Source organism: Bufo gargarizans, chromosome 5 (assembly GCF_014858855.1).
Source record: "Bufo gargarizans isolate SCDJY-AF-19 chromosome 5, ASM1485885v1, whole genome shotgun sequence".
In the NCBI taxonomy this organism is placed as follows: Eukaryota; Metazoa; Chordata; class Amphibia; order Anura; family Bufonidae; genus Bufo; species Bufo gargarizans.
In genome coordinates, this window is record NC_058084.1 from 146,572,225 (window position 1) to 146,593,253 (window position 21,029).

General features: G+C 43.2%; 1 protein-coding gene across 5 annotated transcripts in view; it reads left to right on the forward strand.

Moving 5' to 3' along the window:
• Positions 1-21,029, forward strand: part of PTPRM (protein tyrosine phosphatase receptor type M) — a 766,319-nt gene that overhangs the window by 644,299 nt on the left and 100,991 nt on the right. For all 5 annotated transcript variants that reach the window (XM_044295693.1, XM_044295689.1, XM_044295690.1 and 2 more), the window contains one exon: positions 5,108-5,144. In XM_044295693.1, the coding sequence (XP_044151628.1) occupies positions 5,108-5,144 (37 nt within the window). The remainder of the gene's footprint in view (positions 1-5,107; positions 5,145-21,029) is intronic.

The window sequence follows — 21,029 nt, forward strand, 5'->3', positions numbered from 1 at the left end:
TTGGGGTTAATGAGCCACATTATCCTGATGTTACACACGCTATGGCTCCTCCATACCAGCCATTACTCTGATTTTATACACCTTGTGGCCCCACTATGCCAGCTATCAGATCCAATGTTACACACCTTGTGGCCTCTCTATACCAGCCGTTAGCTCTGATGTTACACACATTGTTACATACTTTGGGGCCCCTGTACAGCAGCCATTGTGCCTGAAGTGTAGGACGCTGTGGACTACACTCTTGTAGCGGATGTTTGGGCAGGTGCACCATCTCTTCCCGTCACCTGAACACCTGCAGAATCCTGAGTATCAGCCACCGAACCAACAACCCAGCGCTGTGTCCTGGCATCAGCAGCTTTGAGGGGCTGTCAGTGTACTCACTGCTGTCACCTATATACAGGAGCTGTCAGTGTATTCCCTGCTTTCAGTGTACTCCCTGACGGTCATGGCACAGGGGGAAAAGAGGACCGCTCACGCTCCTTCTCCATGTGCAACCGCTGATAAGAACATGGTGTGCACAGCATTCTGCACGTGCCATGTTCTCGAATCGGAAATTCTACTAAGCTGTGCAATAGCATAAAAAAGCGGGGCAATATCAAACCAGAACGGGCATCAAAGTATCGAAAATGTATCGAGACTTTGATACCCAGTGCAACCCTACTTGTGAGGCAAGCTTAGGCTGGGTTTACATGTTTCGTTTTTTTATGCAGTTTTTTTAAGCCAAAATCAGGAATCAATCCTAATCAGAGGACATGTATAAAGGAAAGACAAAGGGCCAGATTTATCATTAGCTCAAGTCAGAATAATGGAGTGAAAAAGTCGCAAATTTTTGTGCAATCGCTAAAACTGCACAAAAAATTGTGACCTTTTTTCTGCTCTGCACTATGCTCGCCAGTTTTCTGAAAGTGGGAGTGTTTTCTTATGTAAATGAATCTCTAGACAGATTTACTATTGCGACTATTTAAAAAGTCGCAAAAAAATTTGCAATTTCACTCCAGTGAGGACCATGCTTATCTTTATGAGACTTTTTAATAGAACATGCGACTTTTTCTTAAAGATGTGCGACTTTTGTAAAGCTGCTTACTGACGGATAAACTGCTACCGTCAAACCACATTTATTGCAGTCTTAAAGGGCCGATCATAAATCTGACTTGGCTAAAACTGACTTTAGTCATATGTGAAAGTGGAGTGAGCAGTCAGAGGAATGATAAATCTTGTAGATGTCCAAAAAATAAAAAAATGGAGACAGCACGTCCAAAAAGGTGAGGTTTAATTCCAGATGCAACGTTTCGGCTTAGTGATAGCCTTTGTCAAGCATGCTGTCTCAATTTTTTTATTTTTTGGACATCTACAAGTTGTTAATATTGGGGGGCCTTTTACCACCTCCCTTGGAGACGAGCACCCGCAGCATTTTTTCTTAGGAGTGCTGTCCACCCGTGTTTTTTCTAGGAATGATAAATCTGTCAGGAAGTATTTTCCTCTTAAATCCTTTACTGGCTTCAGTTTCAAAAACTGCATCATAGATGATTCATCACAACTATTCAGAGGTGCACCACTAAAGGAAATCTACATCAGCTATGAGATTGTACTAGAATGTATGCCATTCTCTGCGTAAATTGTAGTAAATCTGTTAGACCCCTCAACTGAGTGGCTTAAAATTGAAAAAAGTCAACAAGTATTGCACAAACTGTCAATTGAGGAAATTTTTGCAACATTTGTTTGACAAGAAACTACTGCACAGCTTTGATAACCCCCCACCTCGTGCTAATCTGGGCCTGTAACAGTGATGGTTTATATTAAGTTTGACAAGACTCCAATAAGAGGAAGTTTAATTATTGCGCTCCTTTCTCCATAATAACCGCTATATGCTTTTTTTTTTTGCAGCACATTCTTTACGACATCTCTAAAGTAGGACAGAGCTCTAAACAGTTACTGTTTCCTAGATGCAATTTTCTTTTTCCGGTCTACAGAAATTAAATTCCTCTCTAAGCAGTGGCAGCAGTTCCTCTAGCTTAGCAAATACTGCTGGCTCATAGACCTTGTTCCCAACCTTTTAATGTTCAGCGGGGACCGATTATTTGTTTCAGAATTATTAATATTCGTGTGCATTATTTTGCACATTGAACTACAGCACGCCATTAATTAATGCCTATGTGACTTGCTGCAAATTACTGTGTATCTTTAGGACAGCAGGTGGTGAATAGCTTCAAAGAGTACAAAAATTAGTCCCATTTTCTGTCTCTAAAGGATGGCTTTTGTTTAACATTCAGCTCATGTCCCAACATTGCCTGCTTGAGATCTCATGGAGAGAGATGTAACTGTGAAGCAGGCAATGAATGTACAGTTCCCTAGATCTCTTTGTGTGAACTCTGTCTCCTGCTAGGATTAGCTTTATTACCACCGCATAGTTGTCAACTTGTGCTGAGGTTTTTTTCTGACTCTTATTTGGAATGAGGCTGTAAGTGTGAGCATCAGCACTCTCCTAAACTCCTGTGATGTCTGTGTCTTCAGCTTGCAGTACTTTTATTGATGACAATAACAGAACCTTCGAGGTCTGGTTCCTAAAGGTTCTGCTTCTTTCATTAGTTTTTTAAATCGGATTAAGATCTACAGGAATACTATAATGAAGGGACGGAGTCTGTCACCATCCTGACAGGTTTTAAACCGATCACATAGTTAAGTGGGACACAAAGACATGACACAGATAATACCTTTGTTTCATTTTTCAGATCATCCAAATTGCCCCCAAAAAATAGTTTTTACGATATGCTAATGAGCCATCGCAAGTGCCCAGAGGCGGAGAGTTGTCCTCACACACAACAAAACCAGAAAAATCAACAGACAACCCTGGCACACCAACCTGACCAAAAAACTCAGGCAAGCTTCCAGGGCTGCTGAGCGGCGATGGAAGAAATCCCATTCTAATGGATCACTTCACCGCATACAAGCAATCCCTCCTCATTTTCAAATCTTAACTCTCATATACTTCTTATCTCTCATATCTTCGCTGTCCCACAGCCCTAAACAACTTTTTAACACTTTTAACTTCCTTCTCCGTCCCCCAGCACCCTCACCCTTTCATCTAAGCTGAGGACTTTGCCACATACTTCAAGCAAAAGATAGTCCACATCAGAGAAAGCTTCAGTACACAGTCCCCACAGACCCTCTACACAACTGCTCGGTCCAAAACCCGCTTCTCCCCCATTACAGAAGAAAAACTCTCCACTCTACTCTCCAGATCACATCTCGCCACTTGTGCACTTGACCCAATCCCATCCCGCCTCATTCCTAACCTCACCACAGTGTTTAGCCCAGCCTTAACTCTTCTCTTCAACCTATCACTGACCTCTGGTGTCTTCCCCTCTGTTTTTAAACATGCTACCATTACACCCATCCTCAAAAAGCCTTCACTTGACCCATCTTCATTGTCCAGTTATCTCCCCATATCACTTCTTCCGTATGCCTCAAAAATACTTGAACAACATTTCCATTCTAAAATGTCCTCTCACCTCTCCTTCTGCTCCCTCTTTGACCGGCTACAATCTGGCTTCCGACCCCACCACTCGACTGAGACTGCCCTTACCAAAGTCACCAATGACCTACTAACAGCCAAAACCAAAAAACATTGCTCTGTTCTCCTTCTTCTTGACCTGTCCCACTCACTCCCAACCACTCCCTTCTGTTGCAAACTCTCTCATCTCTTGGCATCACTGACCTGGCCCTCTCCTGGATCACATCATACCTCACAGACCGGACATTTAGCGTCTCCCACTCTTACACCACCTCCTCATCTCATTCCCTCTCTGTTGGTGTCCCGCAAGGCTCTGTCCTAGGACCCCTGCTCTTCTCTATTTACACGTTCGGCCTGGGACAGCTCATAGAGTCTCATGGCTTTCAGTATCACTCTTATGCTGACGAAACACAAATCTACCTCTCTGGTCCAGACATCACCACCTTACTATCCAAAATCCCACAATGCCTATCTTCCATATACTCCTTTTTCTCCACTCACTTTCTAAAACTTAACATGGATAAAACAGAATTCATCATCTCTCCCCCATCTTGTTCAACCCCAACAGACCTATCTATCATGATCAATGGCTGCACACTCATCCCGGTCAACCAAGTTCGCTGCCTTGGAGTGACCTTGTATTCTGCCCTCTCCTTCCGACCACACATCCAAGCCCTTTCCACCACCTGCCGCCTCCAACTTAAAAACATCTAACGCATCCGCGCTTTCCATCAAAAGAAACCTAAAAACCCACCTCTTCAGACAAGCCTACAACCAGTGACCCTGCTGCCTCTATACCGCCATGACCAACTTCACCCGCACCTACTGTGTCCTTCTCCCATACCATGTAGATTGTAAGCCCTCACAGGCAGGGCCCTCTCTCCTTCTGTACCAATTTGTAACTCATCTTGTTCATGCTTAGTGCAATTGTCTGTATTATATATGTATACCCATTTTCATTTGTACAGCGCTATGGAATGAATGGCGCTTTAATAATAAATAATAATAATAATAAAGTTCCCCTGCCTCACTCACGTCTAACTCCGCCCCTCAGTAAACTCCAGCCAGCCCTGTGGCTCTGTGACATCGTATTTCCCTATAGGTCGTTCTTGCATTACTGCCGGGCCAGGAGCCACATGAATTGATCCCATGGGCCGTAGATTCCCCACACCTGCTGTACAGTGAGCGCCATAACAAAAAAAAAATCCAATTCCACCCCATTTTGAATATTTTTCCAGCTCCCCACTGCATAAATAGTACCATTAGAAAGTACAACTTGTCCTGCAAAAAAACAAGTCCTTATACAGCTGTGTAAACTGATTTTTTTTAAAAAAGTTATGGCTCTGGGAAGGCAAGTAGTGAAAAACAAGAATGCAAAAAACAGAAAACCTTGGGGTCTCAAGAGGTTAAAAACCAATTGAAGAAAAATCATTTTTAATCCAAAATAAGTAAAATGTAATGATAAAAAATTGCAGCCTTTAACCTGCCTTGAAGTTTGCAATGTGGTAGTTATTCTAATGTCAGGATGTTAATCTATGTCATAGACAGCAAATTTTTTATGGATTTCATCGAACATTTTTTGTCTTCTGATTTTAGGGCTATCACAGACCGAACCACTACATTGCCACGCAGGGTAAGGTTGATTTCTTGTATCTTTAATGTGTATTTTTTAACTTTTTTTTTTAACTTCCATTAATGCCTACTCTGCATTAACTCAGTGACTTGTAAAGCTTTTTCAGAAAAGGTTGTGTTAAGAACAGTAACATAACATTATTTTTGACAGTGAGATTTGTGTGAAATGGTTTACTAATCTACACTGCAGTATAACCAGTGCACAATTAAATTGTCAGCCCCGGTTGTAGAAAATAGTATAATTACAACCCTGCGCTGTGACTTAAATGCTCTGTGATAGCTCCTCAAGTTGGAGAAACAGAAAAATCTGGTGCGTGTTAATAAACACAGTATGTACTTTATTTCCCATTTAATGGACCATGCAGCTCTATAAAGTGCACATAAAACGAGTTACAGAAATGAGGACTATGCTGGCATTACAAGTACACAATTCCATGTAAAATGTATTCCTAGAAGGAAAGCAGTTTTTTTCTGTATACACCTCAAAGGGCATCTGTCAGCAGATTTGTACGTATGAAACTGGCTGACCTGTGTACTTGGCAGCTGAAGGCATCTGTGTTGGTCCCATGTTCATATGTGCCTGCATTGCTGAGAAAAATGAAGTTTTAATATATGCGAATGAGACTCTAGGAGCAACGGGGGCGTTGCCGTTACACCTAGAGACTCAGCTCTCTCTGCAACTGCCGCACCCTCTCCACTTTGATTGACAGGGCCAGGCAATGAAAACATCAACATGACTGGTCCTGTCAATCAAAGGGCAGAGCACACAGCAGTTGCAGAGAGAGCTAAGCCTCTAGGTGTAACAGCAACGCCCCCGTTGCTCCTAGAGGCTCATTTGCATATATTGAAACATAATTTTTCTCAGCAATGCAGGCACATATGAACATGGGACCAACACATATGCCCTCAGATGCCATGCGCACATGCAAAAGGTCAGCCAGTTTCATAGGTACAAATCTGCTGATGACTTTTAGGGTACTTTCACACTAGCGTCGCTGGATTCCAGCAATCTGAATGCAAACGGATACCATTTGTAGACGGATCCAGATGCGGATCCATCTCACAACTGTATTTCAATACCGGATCCGTCTCTCCGGAATGTCATCCGGAAAAACAGATCTGATATTTATCTTTTTTACATTTTTAAAGGTCTGCGCATGCTGCAGTATTTTCTCTGTCCAAAAACCGTACAGTGACTGAACTGAAGACACCCTGATGCATACTGAATGGATTGCTCTCCAGTCAGAATGCTTTAGGATAAAACTGATCAGTTTTTTTTCCGGTATTGAGCCCCTAGGACGGAACTTAATACCTGAAAAGAAAAACGCTAGTGTGAAAGTATTCTTAAAGGGATATTTCAGCTATTTGATATGGGTGACCTATCCTTAGTTCATCAATATCATAAAGCTTGAATACCCCTTTAAGACACTTAGGGTACGGCCACGTAGGTTTTGGAAGGCAAAACCAAGAGTGAATTAAAAAAAGAGAAGTGGTATCTGTCTTTTATCCTTTCTTTCCTCCACTCCTAATTTTGGCTTCCATAACTGCATGCAGAAACCTGACCTTGTGGCCGTACCCTTATATTGCACATATAATGCAAAGGAAAACCTCAAATTAGGCCACTCAGGCCCCCCACACATATATTAGAGCCAATTTTATAGGAAGCAGCCATTAAATCTACCAGTGAAAGAATCTGAGTACCCAGAGGCAGGGCTGTCAGGCCGGCCATGATTTTCTTAAGTTTGCCCTGCGCAAATGGAAACAACAGAATTGAGACAGCCACGAGACCACAGAAGAGAGAGGGCAGGTCTAACTCACCCCCTTGCCTTCTCTCTGGCTGTACCGTGGACAGCGGCTCACTCAGCTAATGGCTGCCATAAGCCCAGGCCACAGTCTGTCTGAGTTTGTAAGTGCCACAGCACAGAATAATATATACTAAGGGACATAAGGTATCCGTGCTGATCTTTTCTTACATTGCCTGACCCTGCTATATTCACTGCTACACTGCTCAGTAATGCTGTATTACATGTTCCATGCTATGGAGACACAGGGGAGCAGGATCTCCTCTTCTCTGTGTGTGCAATGTATGGTAGACATCAGAGCAGCTAGTTTTCACCCAATTTAAAGTTGAGCTCATTGAAAACTCACAGCTATGGAGTCTGCAGAGGATAAACTGGTGACAAATGCAGGATACAAACCGTATAATAGCCATGTATAGTGTTACACTTCTGATGTCCACACGTGACAGCTGATTTTGGAAAGTTACCTGAAATAACAGTTACACTTTTAAGTTGCAAATTCAAACTAAAATAAAGTGTTAGAATATTGTTTTCAGTTTGTTTTGGTCATTTTGGTATATAATTTATAGTCTTGGGTGAGCAGGACAGCTATGGTGACTGCTTAGGTTGGCATGGGTGACATCTCTTTTTAATTTAATTAGTATTTTTTTTTGTATTTTTCTACATAAGATATTTTCCATGAGCTTATAAAAGACATTTGGGGAACATTCATTTTATCATTTTTTATTTTATTTTGCAGTTTTCCCGTTACTAGGTCGTTCATTTGAGCCTCAGTTAAATGCCCTGTGGCAGACTGACAGAGCCATGGCAGTGACATTGCTGCTGCCTCTGTTCACTGCTTTGCCCTCTCCTTTTAATAGGATTAATCCAATATATAAAATACAAATGCAGGACAGGATTTTATTGTATCTCTGGTGAATTTGACTCCGACCATTTAGTAGGCCGACACTCTTAAAGGATATGTACACCTTTGGGGGCAATTTTTTTTTATTATTGTATTGTTGTAATCATTTTGAGCTAAAACTATTTTTTTATGGTCTTTTTTTTTAAATATGGTGTATTTTCCGTCAGATAAGTGTTTATGACCTCTCAGTAGTTTAGAGATTAGGTTTATTAGATGGCCAGCACGAAGTGAAAGTTAAAGAGGACCTTTCACCACTTCTGACATGCCTGTTTTAATAGCTTCATGCATTCCCCATGTAATAACAATTTTGGAGCATCTATTCTTATGTCTCTATGTTGTGCCATTCCTCTATTATTTGTACTAGAAGTTATGAATGTATTGACAGCAGTCTGCAGTAAGCGTACAGAGGGGAAGTAACCGGTTGGGGGTGTGTCCCTGTACAGTCTGACAATGGCAGAAATGATTGGATAGAGTGAATCTGTGCAGGTACACACCCCCAGCCGGTTACCTCCTCTCTGTACCCTTACTGCAGACTGCTAGCAATACATTCATAACTTCTAGTACAAATAATAAAGGAATGGCACAAGATAGAGCCATAAGAATAGAGGCTCCAGAATTGTTATTACATGGGGAATACATGAAACTATAAAAACAGACATGTCAGGAGTGGTGAAAGATCCTCTTTAAAGTACCAGTCACACAGTTAGAAAACAATTAACCCTTTTTTACAGAACAGCTCAATATTTTTAGTAAAAAAAGATTTTTAGAAAAAAATTAAAATGCAATCATAATTATTTTTTTTACCTCTGAAGGGGTACATAGCCTTTAAGTCATGTATTGTTTTAAAATGTCTGTTTGCTTGTACAAAATAAAGCAGGACATTGCAATGTACATTTAAACCATCTTGCACCTTATAAAATGCTGAAAAGTAAAGCAGACTGGACCGTATCCAATATACGGTAAAGGCACAGTTCCACATAGGGCTGGGCGATATTGCCAAAAAATAAAATCTAGATTTTGGACAATTTTTCGATTTGAATCTCGATTTTCTTATTTTTGTTACTTAAACTGAAAAAAATACCAATATACAATTCAATAAATGATTTTCTTGATAGAAATAACCTTTAAATACATATTACTACAATAATTGTACGCAACTTCATGGTTACATACACAGTCCCTGTGTGAAATCCGTTGTCCTGATCCAAACTAATTTCACATTTAATGCCGTCCGTCAGCATCAGATGGCATCCCTTGCCATCAGTTAGGTGTGTAATCCTTTTTTATCACGGACCAAAATTGCTGAAAGTCTGGCGCATTTTGTCCACGAAAAAAAAAAAAAAAGATTACTGATGGCAACGGATATGATCTTATGCCGACGGACGGCATTAAATGGTGAAATCCCTTGTGGTGATCGGACGTATCAGTGCAACAGTAGGTGTGAACTTATCTTTAGTGAAACTACATGTAGCTGTGTTGTGGTTTTTAGGGCAGCTTATCAATTTTACAGGTGAAACAAGTTTACTCAATGTTTCACCTGTACAATAAAAAAACATGCCTCCCATCTGATAGTGGCCATAACAGGAATGCTTTATACCCTGGCTGACTGGTTTTGCTGGGACTTGTAGTCCTCCGGGCAGTGAAATGGCAAACTCATGCCACCCCCACAACCTGCCCACAATTGATAGTCGTACATTGGCATCCAGGATAATCCATGTTGCTAGTGCGCCCTGTGTGTCCAGTGTTCCCTCTAAGCCTCCGCTGTTGCTGAGTGGAGCAGTTAGGTAGCTGGGTGATACATGGTGAAAGGTGGGCAATCTCTTACTAAGGGTGCATTCCAATAAAGCAACCCATGTGACCCATGGAATACCATGTGACCATTATTTAAAGGGGAATTCTCGTCTCTAACGTTTCTGTGGATTTACAATAAAAGTGCGACAGATGCTGACTCTCTTAAGAACAATTACCTATGGCAGTGTATGGAGAGGTGGCCCAACATGTGATACCTCCTTCCATTTACTTCTATGTGAGAATGGGACCAGTGGTATCTGAATTTATCGGACTCCGGTGGATATTCCATAAAAGTCCTACCTGCAGTCCTATGTAACACTACAAATAACACAGTGATAACTCTCTGAGTACAGATAATGCAGTAGATGTTGCCTGCAGTCCTACGTAACACCACAGATAACAATGATAACTCTCTTTGTACAGATATTGTAGTAGATGTTACCTGCAGTCCTTTGTAATACCACAGTTAATAGTAGTAACTCTCTGAATACAGATAATGTAGTAGATGGTTGTAACTCTCAACTTTTAAAAAGCCCAAGGATGGGCACAGTAAACATTTTTTTTAACACTAAGCCATGCCTCTAACTCTGCATACCCTGTTACCTGCAGTCCTATGTAAAACCACAGATAACACTAGTGCAGATCATGTGGTAGTGTTACCGGCGTCCTTAGTGTAACTCACTGTGCCTCTCCTATGGGATTCCATGCTAGCAGCACTGCAGTGGGCATGGGGACACACACACACAGGGACACACAGACAAGGACACACACACTCAGGGACAAACAAATAGGGACACACACAGGGACAATCAAATAGGAACACACACAGGGACACACATACACACAAACAGGGACACACACAGGGACTCACACATACACACACCTAGCTCTCTGTCCCCTGCACAATATTTCAGCTAGAGCTCAAGGAACTCCAGCAGTGCTCCTCTCTTTAACTAAAGGGAGGCAACCTTTCTGCTCCTTCGGCTCCCCCATCACAAGTCTGGTCACATGGGCCATGACATCAGGTCCGTTAGCCCACTAGAAAATAGCATCTACCCTGTAGGTAGAATCACTTGCGCTTGTTCTGAGTTCTGGGGCTTCCTACCCCGGCAGTGCACACAGTAAAGATTGTGTGCATTGTTGGAGTAAGTCTCCCTAAAATTCAGAACAGCCATTTTGTTGAAGTCCAGATTATGGGCTGCATTGGTGGGCAGGCTTACAGAGGCCCTGAGTGGGCGTACTATGAAGTTTCCGCAGCCACGCAGATAAAAGGGAACACTGGTCCCCACATGGTTGTGGTAGTCTGGCCACGCCGGGGACGTTTTGTGTGCAAGGATTGTGTACACCTTACTTTTTTTTTTTTCATGGTCGGTCGGACTGACGTTGTCTAGAACCAGTTCCCACTGAAGCAGCTGTTCTCTTAGCCCCTTTTCCTCCTATGTCTGGGGCCTGCAGGTGACAGGGCCTTCTGTTTCTGGGTAGAGGTGTGTATTTATAGAGCGAGCACTCTTTCCATAATGTAAGTGGCCGACCCCTCTGTGTATTATTGGGCAGTGGGTACACTCTGTAATAGGAAACTGCCATTCCCGTCACACTCGGCTGGGAGCTCATCAAGCGCTTTCACTATTTGTAATTCTCTACAAAGTGGGCTTATAAGTAGGAGGTGGCAGTGAGTATTTTAGCAGTCAATAAAGTCTAACATTTTACAGCCCACCGTTCAGAGGACCTTCTCCCCCGGCATCACACCATAGGCAGAGTCCACTTCTAGATTCTGAAGTGGACTCTGCCTAGAAATCCTGGGGCCTGCATTTGCAAACCTTCCAGTAGTTTAATACCACAAGTGCTTCCCCACACCAACTCTTGATAACCTTAGGATAGAGAAAAAATAAGTGCAACACCATGGGATGTAGAGTGATTAACAAAGTGACTTATTCGTCTCAAGTATTTTTCTGGGGCATGTCTGGTGTATTCACTTCCTCTTAACACATTAGAATAACATATATAAAAATATAAAATGGCATTCCAAAAATCTTCCATTGCCTATATATATATATATATATATATATACACACACACACACACTATTCAACATTGAAATTGCAACTCCAAGATGGAAAAAGTCATGGGAGTATGGAAATCACAGGATCGATAGACATGTTAATGATATGCAAATGATAAACAAATGGCAACAAAATATCCAAAACATCTTGATTTTTCAGTTTCAAGCGCCATCCACAGAAATACACACATTTACATGCTTTGCAATGCTATCATTTAGGTTTTTAATAGTTGGCTGAGGAATGTTTGGCCATACTGAATGCAGTTAGGCATGCAAATCATCAAGATCCATGCAGAGAAGCACTTGCCGTATTATACTACTACAAACTGGATTCCAAAAAAGTTGGGACACTAAACAAATTGTGAATAAAAACTGAATGCAATGATGTGGAGATGTCAAATGTCAATATTTTATTTGTAATAGAACGTAGATGACAGATCAAACGTTTAATCCGAGTAAATGTATTATTTTAAAGGAAAAATACGTTGATTCAAATTTTCACGGTGTCAACAAATCCCAAAAAAGTTGGGACAAGTAGCAATAACAGGCTGGAAAAAGTAAATTTGAGCATAACGAAGAGCTGGAAGACCAATTAACACTAATTAGGTCAATTGGCAACATGATTGGGTATAAAAAGAGCTTCTCAGAGTGGCAGTGTCTCTCAGAAGCCAAGATGGGTAGAGGATCACCAATTCCCACAATGTTGCGCAGAAAGATAGTGGAGCAATATCAGAAAGGTGTTACCCAGCGAAAAATTGCAAAGACTTTGCATCTATCATCATCAACTGTGCATAACATCATCCGAAGATTCAGAGAATCTGGAACGATCTCTGTGCGTAAGGGTCAAGGCCGTAAAACCATACTGGATGCCCGTGATCTCCGGGCCCTTAAACGACACTGCACCACAAACAGGAATGCTACTGTAAAGGAAATCACAGAATGGGCTCAGGAATACTTCCAGAAACCATTGTCAGTGAACACAATCTACCGTGCCATCCGCCGTTGCCAGCTGAAACTCATACAGTGCAAAGAAGAAGCCATTTCTAAGCAAGATCCACAAGCTCAGGCGTTTTCACTGGGCCAGGGATCATTTAAAATGGAGTGTGGCAAAATGGAAGACTGTTCTGTGGTCAGACAAGTCACGATTCGAAGTTCTTTTTGGAAATTTGGGACGCCATGTCATCCGGACCAAAGAGGACAAGGACAACCCAAGTTGTTATCAACGCTCAGTTCAGAAGCCTGCATCTCTGATGGTATGGGGTTGCATTAGTGCATGTGGCATGGGCAGCTTGCATGTCTGGAAAGGCACCATCAATGCAGAAAAATATATTCAGGTTCTAGAACAACATATGCTCCCATCCAGACGTCATCTCTTTCAGGGAAGACCCTGCATTTTTCAACAAGACAATGCCAGACCACATTCTGCATCAATCACAACATCATGGCTGCGTAGGAGAAGGATCCGGGTACTGAAATGGCCAGTCTGCAGTCCAGATCTTTCACCTATAGAGAACATTTTGCGCATCATAAAGAGGAAGGTGCAACAAAGAAGGCCCAAGACGATTGAACAGTTAGAGGCCTGTATTAGACAAGAATGGGAGAGCATTCCTATTTCTAATCTTGAGAAACTGGTCTCCTCGGTCCCCAGACGTCTGATGAGTGTTGTAAGAAGAAGGGGAGATGCCACACAGTGGTGAAAATGGCCTTGTCCCAACTTTTTGGGGATTTGTTGACACCATGAATTTCTGATTCAACATATTTTTCCCTTGAAATGGTACATTTTCTCAGTTTAAACTTTTGTTCCGTGATTTATGTTCTATTCTGAATAAAATATTAGAAGTTGGCACCTCCACATCATTGCATTCAGTTTTTATTCACGATTTGTATAGTGTCCCAACTTTTTTGGAATCCGGTTTGTAGAAGGTGTGGAACTGCAAGGCCCAGGATTTCTAGTGCTAGATCAGAATTTGGAAATGGACTGTGGTGTGATGTCATGGCAGAAAGTCCTCTCAGCCGGGGAATGTTAAACATTAGACTGTATAGAGCAGTAAAATAATTTTATCTTTCCCCCTTTCTAGTCTCCCCATTGTCCCTCCCTGTATGCCTTCCGGTCACAGGACTATTAGTGTCGATTAAACATAGGAATTCAGTTTAGTGTATTCATATGTAAATATGCATGTCAGCAGGTGCCACATAAGAAAATCCAGCCCCTGCCTGTGTGGATGGACAGCTTACTAATGTGCGTTCTGAAATTTACGTAGGAATGCCCATTTTTCATTTAGAAAATGAATTTACTGAAATATGTATATAGCCAATCGCAAAAGTAATTCTCTGTATTAACTAAAGCCTGTTTCTGAGTTTGAGATCTCATTTGACATATTTATAATTTCATTTTGGTGGCAAGCAGATTATTAGCTGTATGCAGTGATGTTGACAGAACACAGCCTTCCCTAAGAAGAGGCTGAGAGATTGAAAATGTGTAAAATGTGATTATCCCATCACTGCAGGAAGGGATTATTCTTAGATTTTTTTATAATATAAAAGCCTCTGCATGCCTGCAGATACAGAAAGAACACAGTGTAGCCCTGCGACTTGTGTTCACAATATCGTATGCTTGCTTACTTCTTGACGTGGAAAATTGATGACATTGTGTCTGACTAGTGGGCAAGATAGTATTTCCAAAGATGTGCTCTGAACTGGCCAACCACATCTGAACATACTGCATGCATATGTGAGAATGAAAGTAAAGGTAATTATACTTTCGAACACCATGATACCTTATTGGCTAACTGTGCCGCAGTGTGATAAATACATAGTGACATTTCTTTTTGAGATGTGTGAAGGACTTGGTTCAGATGTCCTCAGGGAAGAAGACCGTTCAATAAAAAATAAGAGATATTTGCCAGCATCCTGTCTGGGAAGCTTGTAAATGTTATTGTGATATATATGTGTGTAATTATCATGATAATGTGGTTATAGTAGTAATGGAGCTGTATTCTTTAGCTGTTTATGATTTAGGACTAAAAATATTTTTTTTTTTAATGGTTGTCAGTATGCATGTGTTGTGACACAGTGAGGGGTTGTGTCTGGCAAGGCAGGTATTTTCCTCCCAGCATGTGCGGCTGGGCTGATTTCCAGCCTGGTGAGGTCAAATACCGGACCAAAGTTTAAGTCCTGGCCCAAGTTTTGGCAGCACCTGGCCCTATCCTCTTCAATATAATTATTAATGATCTTGTAGAAGGCTTGCACAGTAAAATATAAATATTTGCAGGTGACACTAAATTGTTTAAAGTAATTGACGCGGAAGAGGACAGTATACTACTACAGAGGGATCTGGATAGATTGGAGGCTTGGGCAGAGAAGTGGCAGATGAGGTTTAACACTGACAAATGTAAGGTTATACACATGGGTAGGAATAATGCAAGTCACCCGTACATACTAAATGGTAAAACACTGGGTAACACTAATATGGAAAAGGACCTAGGAATTTTTGTGAACAGCAAACTAAGCTGTAAAAACCAGTGTCAGGCAGCTGCTGCCAAGGCCAATAAGATAATTGGTTGCATCAAAAGGAGCATAGATGCCCGTGATGAGAACATAGTCCTACCACTTTACAAATCACTAGTCAGATCACACATGGAGTACTGTGTACAGTTCTGGGCTCCTGTGAACAAGGCAGACATAGCAGAGCTGGAGAGGGTTCAGAGGAGGGCAACTAAAGTAATAACTGGAATGGGTGGACTACAGTACCCTGAAAGATTATCAAAATTAGGGTTATTCACTTTAGAAAAAAGATGACTGAGGGGAGATCTAATTACTATGTATAAATATATCAGGGGTCAGTACAGAGAGCTCTCCCATCATCTATTTATCCCCAGAACTGTGACGAGGGGACATCCTCTGCGTCTGGAGGAAAGAAGGTTTGTACACATAGGATTCTTTACGGTAAGGCCTCTTTCAGACCGGCGTTGCGGGAAAATGTGCGGGTGCGTTGCGGGAACACACGTGATTTTTCTGCATGAGTGCAAAACATTGTAATGCGTTTTGCACTCGCGTGAGAAAAATCGCGTATGTTTGGTACCCGAACCCTTCACAGAAGTTCAGGCTTGGGATCGGTGTTCTGGTTATAAGGGAAAATAATAGCATTCTGAATACAGAATGCATAGTAAAATAGCGCTGTATAGTAAAATAGTCCACTTGATCGCGTAGCCGGCATCTCCTTCTGTCTTCATCTTAGCTCTGTGTAGCAACAGGACCTGTGGTGACGTCACTCCGGTCATCACATGATCCATCACCATGGTAAAAGATCATGTGATGGATCATGTGATGACTGTGACATCACCAAAGGTCCTGTTGCTACACAGAGCTAAGATGAAGACAGAAGGAGATGCCGGCTACGCGATCAAGTGGACTAAGGTGAGTAAAATTTTTTATTTTTAACCCCTCCAGCACTATTTTACTATGCATTCTGTATTCAGAATGCTATTATTTTCCCTTATAACCATGTTATAAGGGAAAATAATAAAATGATCGGGTCCCCATCCCGATCGTCTCCTAGCAACCGTGCGTGAAAATCGCACCGCTTCCACACTTGCTTGCGGATGCTTGCGATTTTCACGCAACCCCATTCATTTCTATGGGGCCTGCATTACGTGAAAATCGCAGAATATAGAGCATGCTGGGATTTTCACGCAACGCACAAGTGATGCGTGAAAATCACCGCTCATGTGAACAGCCCCATAGAAATGAATGGGTCGGGATTCAGTGCGGGTGCAATGCGTTCAACTCACGCATCGCATCCGCGCGGAATACTCGCCCGTGTGAAAGGGGCCTCAGAGCAGTGAGACTATGGAACTCTCTGCCTGAGGAGGTGGTGATGGTGAGTTCACTAAAAGAGTTCAAGAGGGGCCTGAATGTATTTCTGGAGTGTAATAATATTACAGGCTATAGCTACTAGAGAGGGGGCGTTGTTCCAGGGAGTTATTCCGATTGCCTGATTGGAGTCGGGAAGGAATTTTTTTCCCCTTTAGTGAGGAGAATTGGCTTCTACCTCACAGTTTTTTTTTGCCTTCCTCTGGATCAACTTGCAGGATGACAGGCCGAACTGGATGGACAAATGTCTTTTTTCGGCCTTATGTACTATGTTAAATAGACAGCTGGGCTCAGCAGAGATGTCTCTGTTTTTGGGATCTGAGGCTTTGTGTCATGCCGGAGGGCTGAGAGCCGCATGCTGGGGAAACAGGCCCCCTAAAACCTATTGTGGACTACTGGAGGCAGAACTGCTAGCAAGGTGACTTGTGTTATATGAACTTTCCACTGTGTGAATTAACACCAAGACTGCAAAGTTACGTGCTGTTTTGTGCAATTGCCTCAAGTGTGAATAAACACTGACGTTTTGAGTTAAGAACTTGTATTTTGCCTCTGTACTGCGCCCACTTACCTTATCTACCAGAGCACAACCCCACAGTGTGTATATGAACACAGCTGTGTTATAGCAAGGGTACATGGGTGCATGTGTCGGACGCAGGGGCCACCACCACTCCTTTAATAATTGACCACCCACCAACTGCCATATGCCTCCTACTTTGTGTTGCCCTGCCTTCTTTCAATTTGGACAACATGGGGCCAGTTTTAGTTTTTTTCAGAGCCACTTTAAGTTCCTTGTCTGTGCTCATGCAGCGGGCACATTGATCCAATGAGAAACAGGCTTAACATGTATTCCCGCTGACATCTGTTGATGCCGCCCAGCAGTCTGGTATGAGGAGGTATTTAAGAGTCTGTAGAGGGTCCCATAGTGTGCATTCCATCCCCCTTACTCCTTCTCCCCTCAGCCATACCTCTACACTGCTCCTGCAGCTCCCAATAATAGAATGGTAAATGACTATTGTGTTTGTTATGTATGTGCATATATGTCCCTATGTATGTGTATGTATATATGTATACAGGTGAAACTCGAATCCATACCCCCTGAGCAAAGGGTACCTCAAAATTGTGACTTTGGGGTTTCATAAGCTGTAAGCCATAATCATCCAAATTATAACAAATAAAGGCTTAAAATATCTCGCTTTGCATGTAATGAATCTATCTCATATATTAGTTTCACCTTTTAAGTTCGATTACTGAAATAAATGAACTTTTCACAATATTCAAATTTTTTGAGTTTCACCTGTACATGTGTCAAGTATGTCTGTCTATGTAAGTATATGCGTCTAAGCCAGGCATTCTCAAACTGCGGCCCTCCAGCTGTTGCAAAACTACAACTCCCAGCATGCCCGAACAGCCTACAGGTATCAGCCTACAGCAAGGCATTGTGGGAGTTGTAGTTTTACAACAGCTGGAGGGCCGCAGTTTGAGGATGCCTGGTCTTAGCCGAGTATTCTTTGCACCAGTTTTGACAAATCTGCACCATTGTGTGCAAAAAAGTATGTACCGTATTTTTCGCCCCATAAGACGCACTTTTTCTTCCCCCAAAATGGGGGAGAAATGCCCCTGCGTCTTATGGGGCGAATGCTTGCAGTTTTACATCGCAAGCTGCGATGTACGGAGCGGGGGCCGGGGGAGGGACTGGGAGGAGGATCTGGGGGCTGGCAATAGCGGCGGGGCGGTGCAGTCAGTGTAGTATAGCACCGCCCCGCCGCTCCAGTATACTAAAATAAGATGTCATTTTCAAGTAATACTTATTAAACTTCCCCCCTTAGTCCTATTACTACCTTACATCCTAATCGCGGCAGTAGAATTTAGGCCGGGCGGGCGGGCGGCAGCGTAACTCTTGTCACGTGCCTGCGCCGCCTACTTTATGAATGAAGCAGGCGGCGCAGGCAAGTGACGTCAGTGAGAGACGCGCCGGCCGCCCGTCCTGCCTGCCTGAATTCTACACTAGCGATTAGGATGTAAGGTAGTAATAGGACTGAGGGGGCATGTTTAATAAGTATTAATTGAATATGACATCTTATTTTAGTATACTGGCGGCGTCGGGGGGGGGGGGAGTGGGGGCGATCTGTGGATGGCACAGTTATGGGCTGGGGGGGTCTGTGGATAGCACAGTTATGGGCTGGGGGGGGTCTGTGGATGGCACAGTTATGGGCTGGGGGGGTCTGTGGATGGCACAGTTATGGGCTGGGGGGGGTCTGTGGATGGCACTGTTATGGGCTGGGGGGGTCTGTGGATGGCACATATATAACAGTGCCACCCACAGATCCCCCCCAGCCCATAACAGTGCCATCCACAGACCCCCCCAGCCCATAACAGTGCCATCCACAGACCCCCCCAGCCCATAACAGTGCCATCCACAGACCCCCCCAGCCCATAACTGTGCCATCCACAGATCCCCCCCATAACAGTGTCAGTCATCCACAGATCCCCCCCATAACAGTGTCCGTCATCCACAGATCCCCCCCATAAGTGTCCGTCATCCACAGATCCCCCCCATAACAGTGTCTGTCATCCACAGATCCCCCATAACAGTGTCCGTCATCCACAGATCCCCCATAACAGTGTCCGTCATCCACAGATCCCCCATAACAGTGTCCGTCATCCACAGATCCCCCATAACAGTGTCCGTCATCCACAGACCCCCCATAACAGTGTCCGTCATCCACAGACCCCCCCATAACAGTGTCCGTCATCCACAGATCCCCCACATAACAGTGTCAGTCATCCACAGATCCCCCACATAAGTGTCAGTCATCCACAGATCCCCAGTAATAGTGCCATCCAGAGACCACCATTCGTTCCAAACCCACCAAACACACAGCACACCTTTTGGTAAAAAAATTTTTTTTATTATTTTCCTCCCCAAAAACCTAGGTGCGTCTTATGGGCCGGTGCGTCTTATAGGGCGAAAAATACGGTAGTTGCCCACTAGGATAAATACTTTCGTTTTGAATGTAGCAATGCCAATTATGTTTATTTTTGTGTTGTTTTTATTTTATGTTTGAAAATGGGAAAAGAGGGAGATTAGAATTTCTAATTTATTTTATGATATATATTTTTTAAAGGGGGCTTAAAAGGAGCTTAAAGGGACACTGACAGGCCCAATTAGCATATTTAGGTATATATATGTCAGTACAGGTCTTATAAAGTCTATTAAAATCATCTAAGTATCCCCCCTGTCCACCTTATATTTCGGTATTTATAAAGTTTTATAACCTGCTTGTCCGGTCACCAATCTGCCCAAGGGGCGGCGTTTCATCTCAAAATGCGCCCAGCCAGCCGCTCCCAACAGCCGTTCTGAAGCCCCGCCCAGCTCATCAATATTCACTTCGCTGGGCGGCGGCTACAACTCTCCCGACTCAAGATCCTGCGCACGGCCCATTCAATCCTCTGGGCACGTCCTCCATCCAATCTTCAGCGTATGCGCCCGGCCAGGGTCACATCGCGCCTGCGTACAGAGCGCTGCAGCCCCTGCTTTATGCGCATGCGCCGGACACTTGAGTCGGGAGAGTTGTAGCCGCCGCCCAGCGAAGTGAATATTGATGAGCTGGGCGGGGCTTCAGAACGGCAGTTGGGAGCGGCTGGCTGGGCGCATTTTGAGATGAAACGCCGCCCCTTGGGCAGATTGGTGACCGGACAAGCAGGTTATAAAACGTAATATTTCGGTATTTATAAGGTGGACAGGGGGATACTTAGATGATTTTAATAGACTTTATAAGACCTGTACTGACATATATATACCTAAATATGCTAATTGGGCCTGTCAGTGTCCCTTTAAGGTGTTGTCCAGGATCAGAAAAATATACCTTCTTTCTTCCAAAAACAGCACCACATCTGTCCACAGATTGTGTGTGGTATTGCAGCTCAGCCCCATCTTCAATGGGGTTGATCAGTCATACCAGACACAACACATGGACAGATGTGGTGCTGTTTCTGGAAGAAAGAAGCTGTGTTTTTCTAATCCTGGACACCTCAATTAACTATTGCACACCTAGAAGCCTTCAGAAGAACCCAGTCTCATTGCGCAGGAAGGGGAGGTGGGGTCGTTTGACCACCGGGAACATCCCACTACTGGTGATCGCTAGAATGCCATGGTAGCAGTTGACCAGGTCACCCAAGGGGTTAACAGTCCGACATCAGAATTGCCTAGAATCAGAGACTCTGCTGTCAAGTGCCAGACACGTGCCATCTCCTGAGCAGGCACTATTGTTAAAGACCTGGATCCTCTGTACATGTACAGTGCATGTCAGGAAGAGGTTAAAGGAGTTGTACAGTGGTATAATGAAATTGTTATCAGATCAGCAGGTGTCGGACACCTGGCATCCCACCGATCAGATGTTTGAAAGGGTGGTGGGGCTCATGTGAGTGCTGCATCCTCTTCAATGTTTACCTGCATGTCCT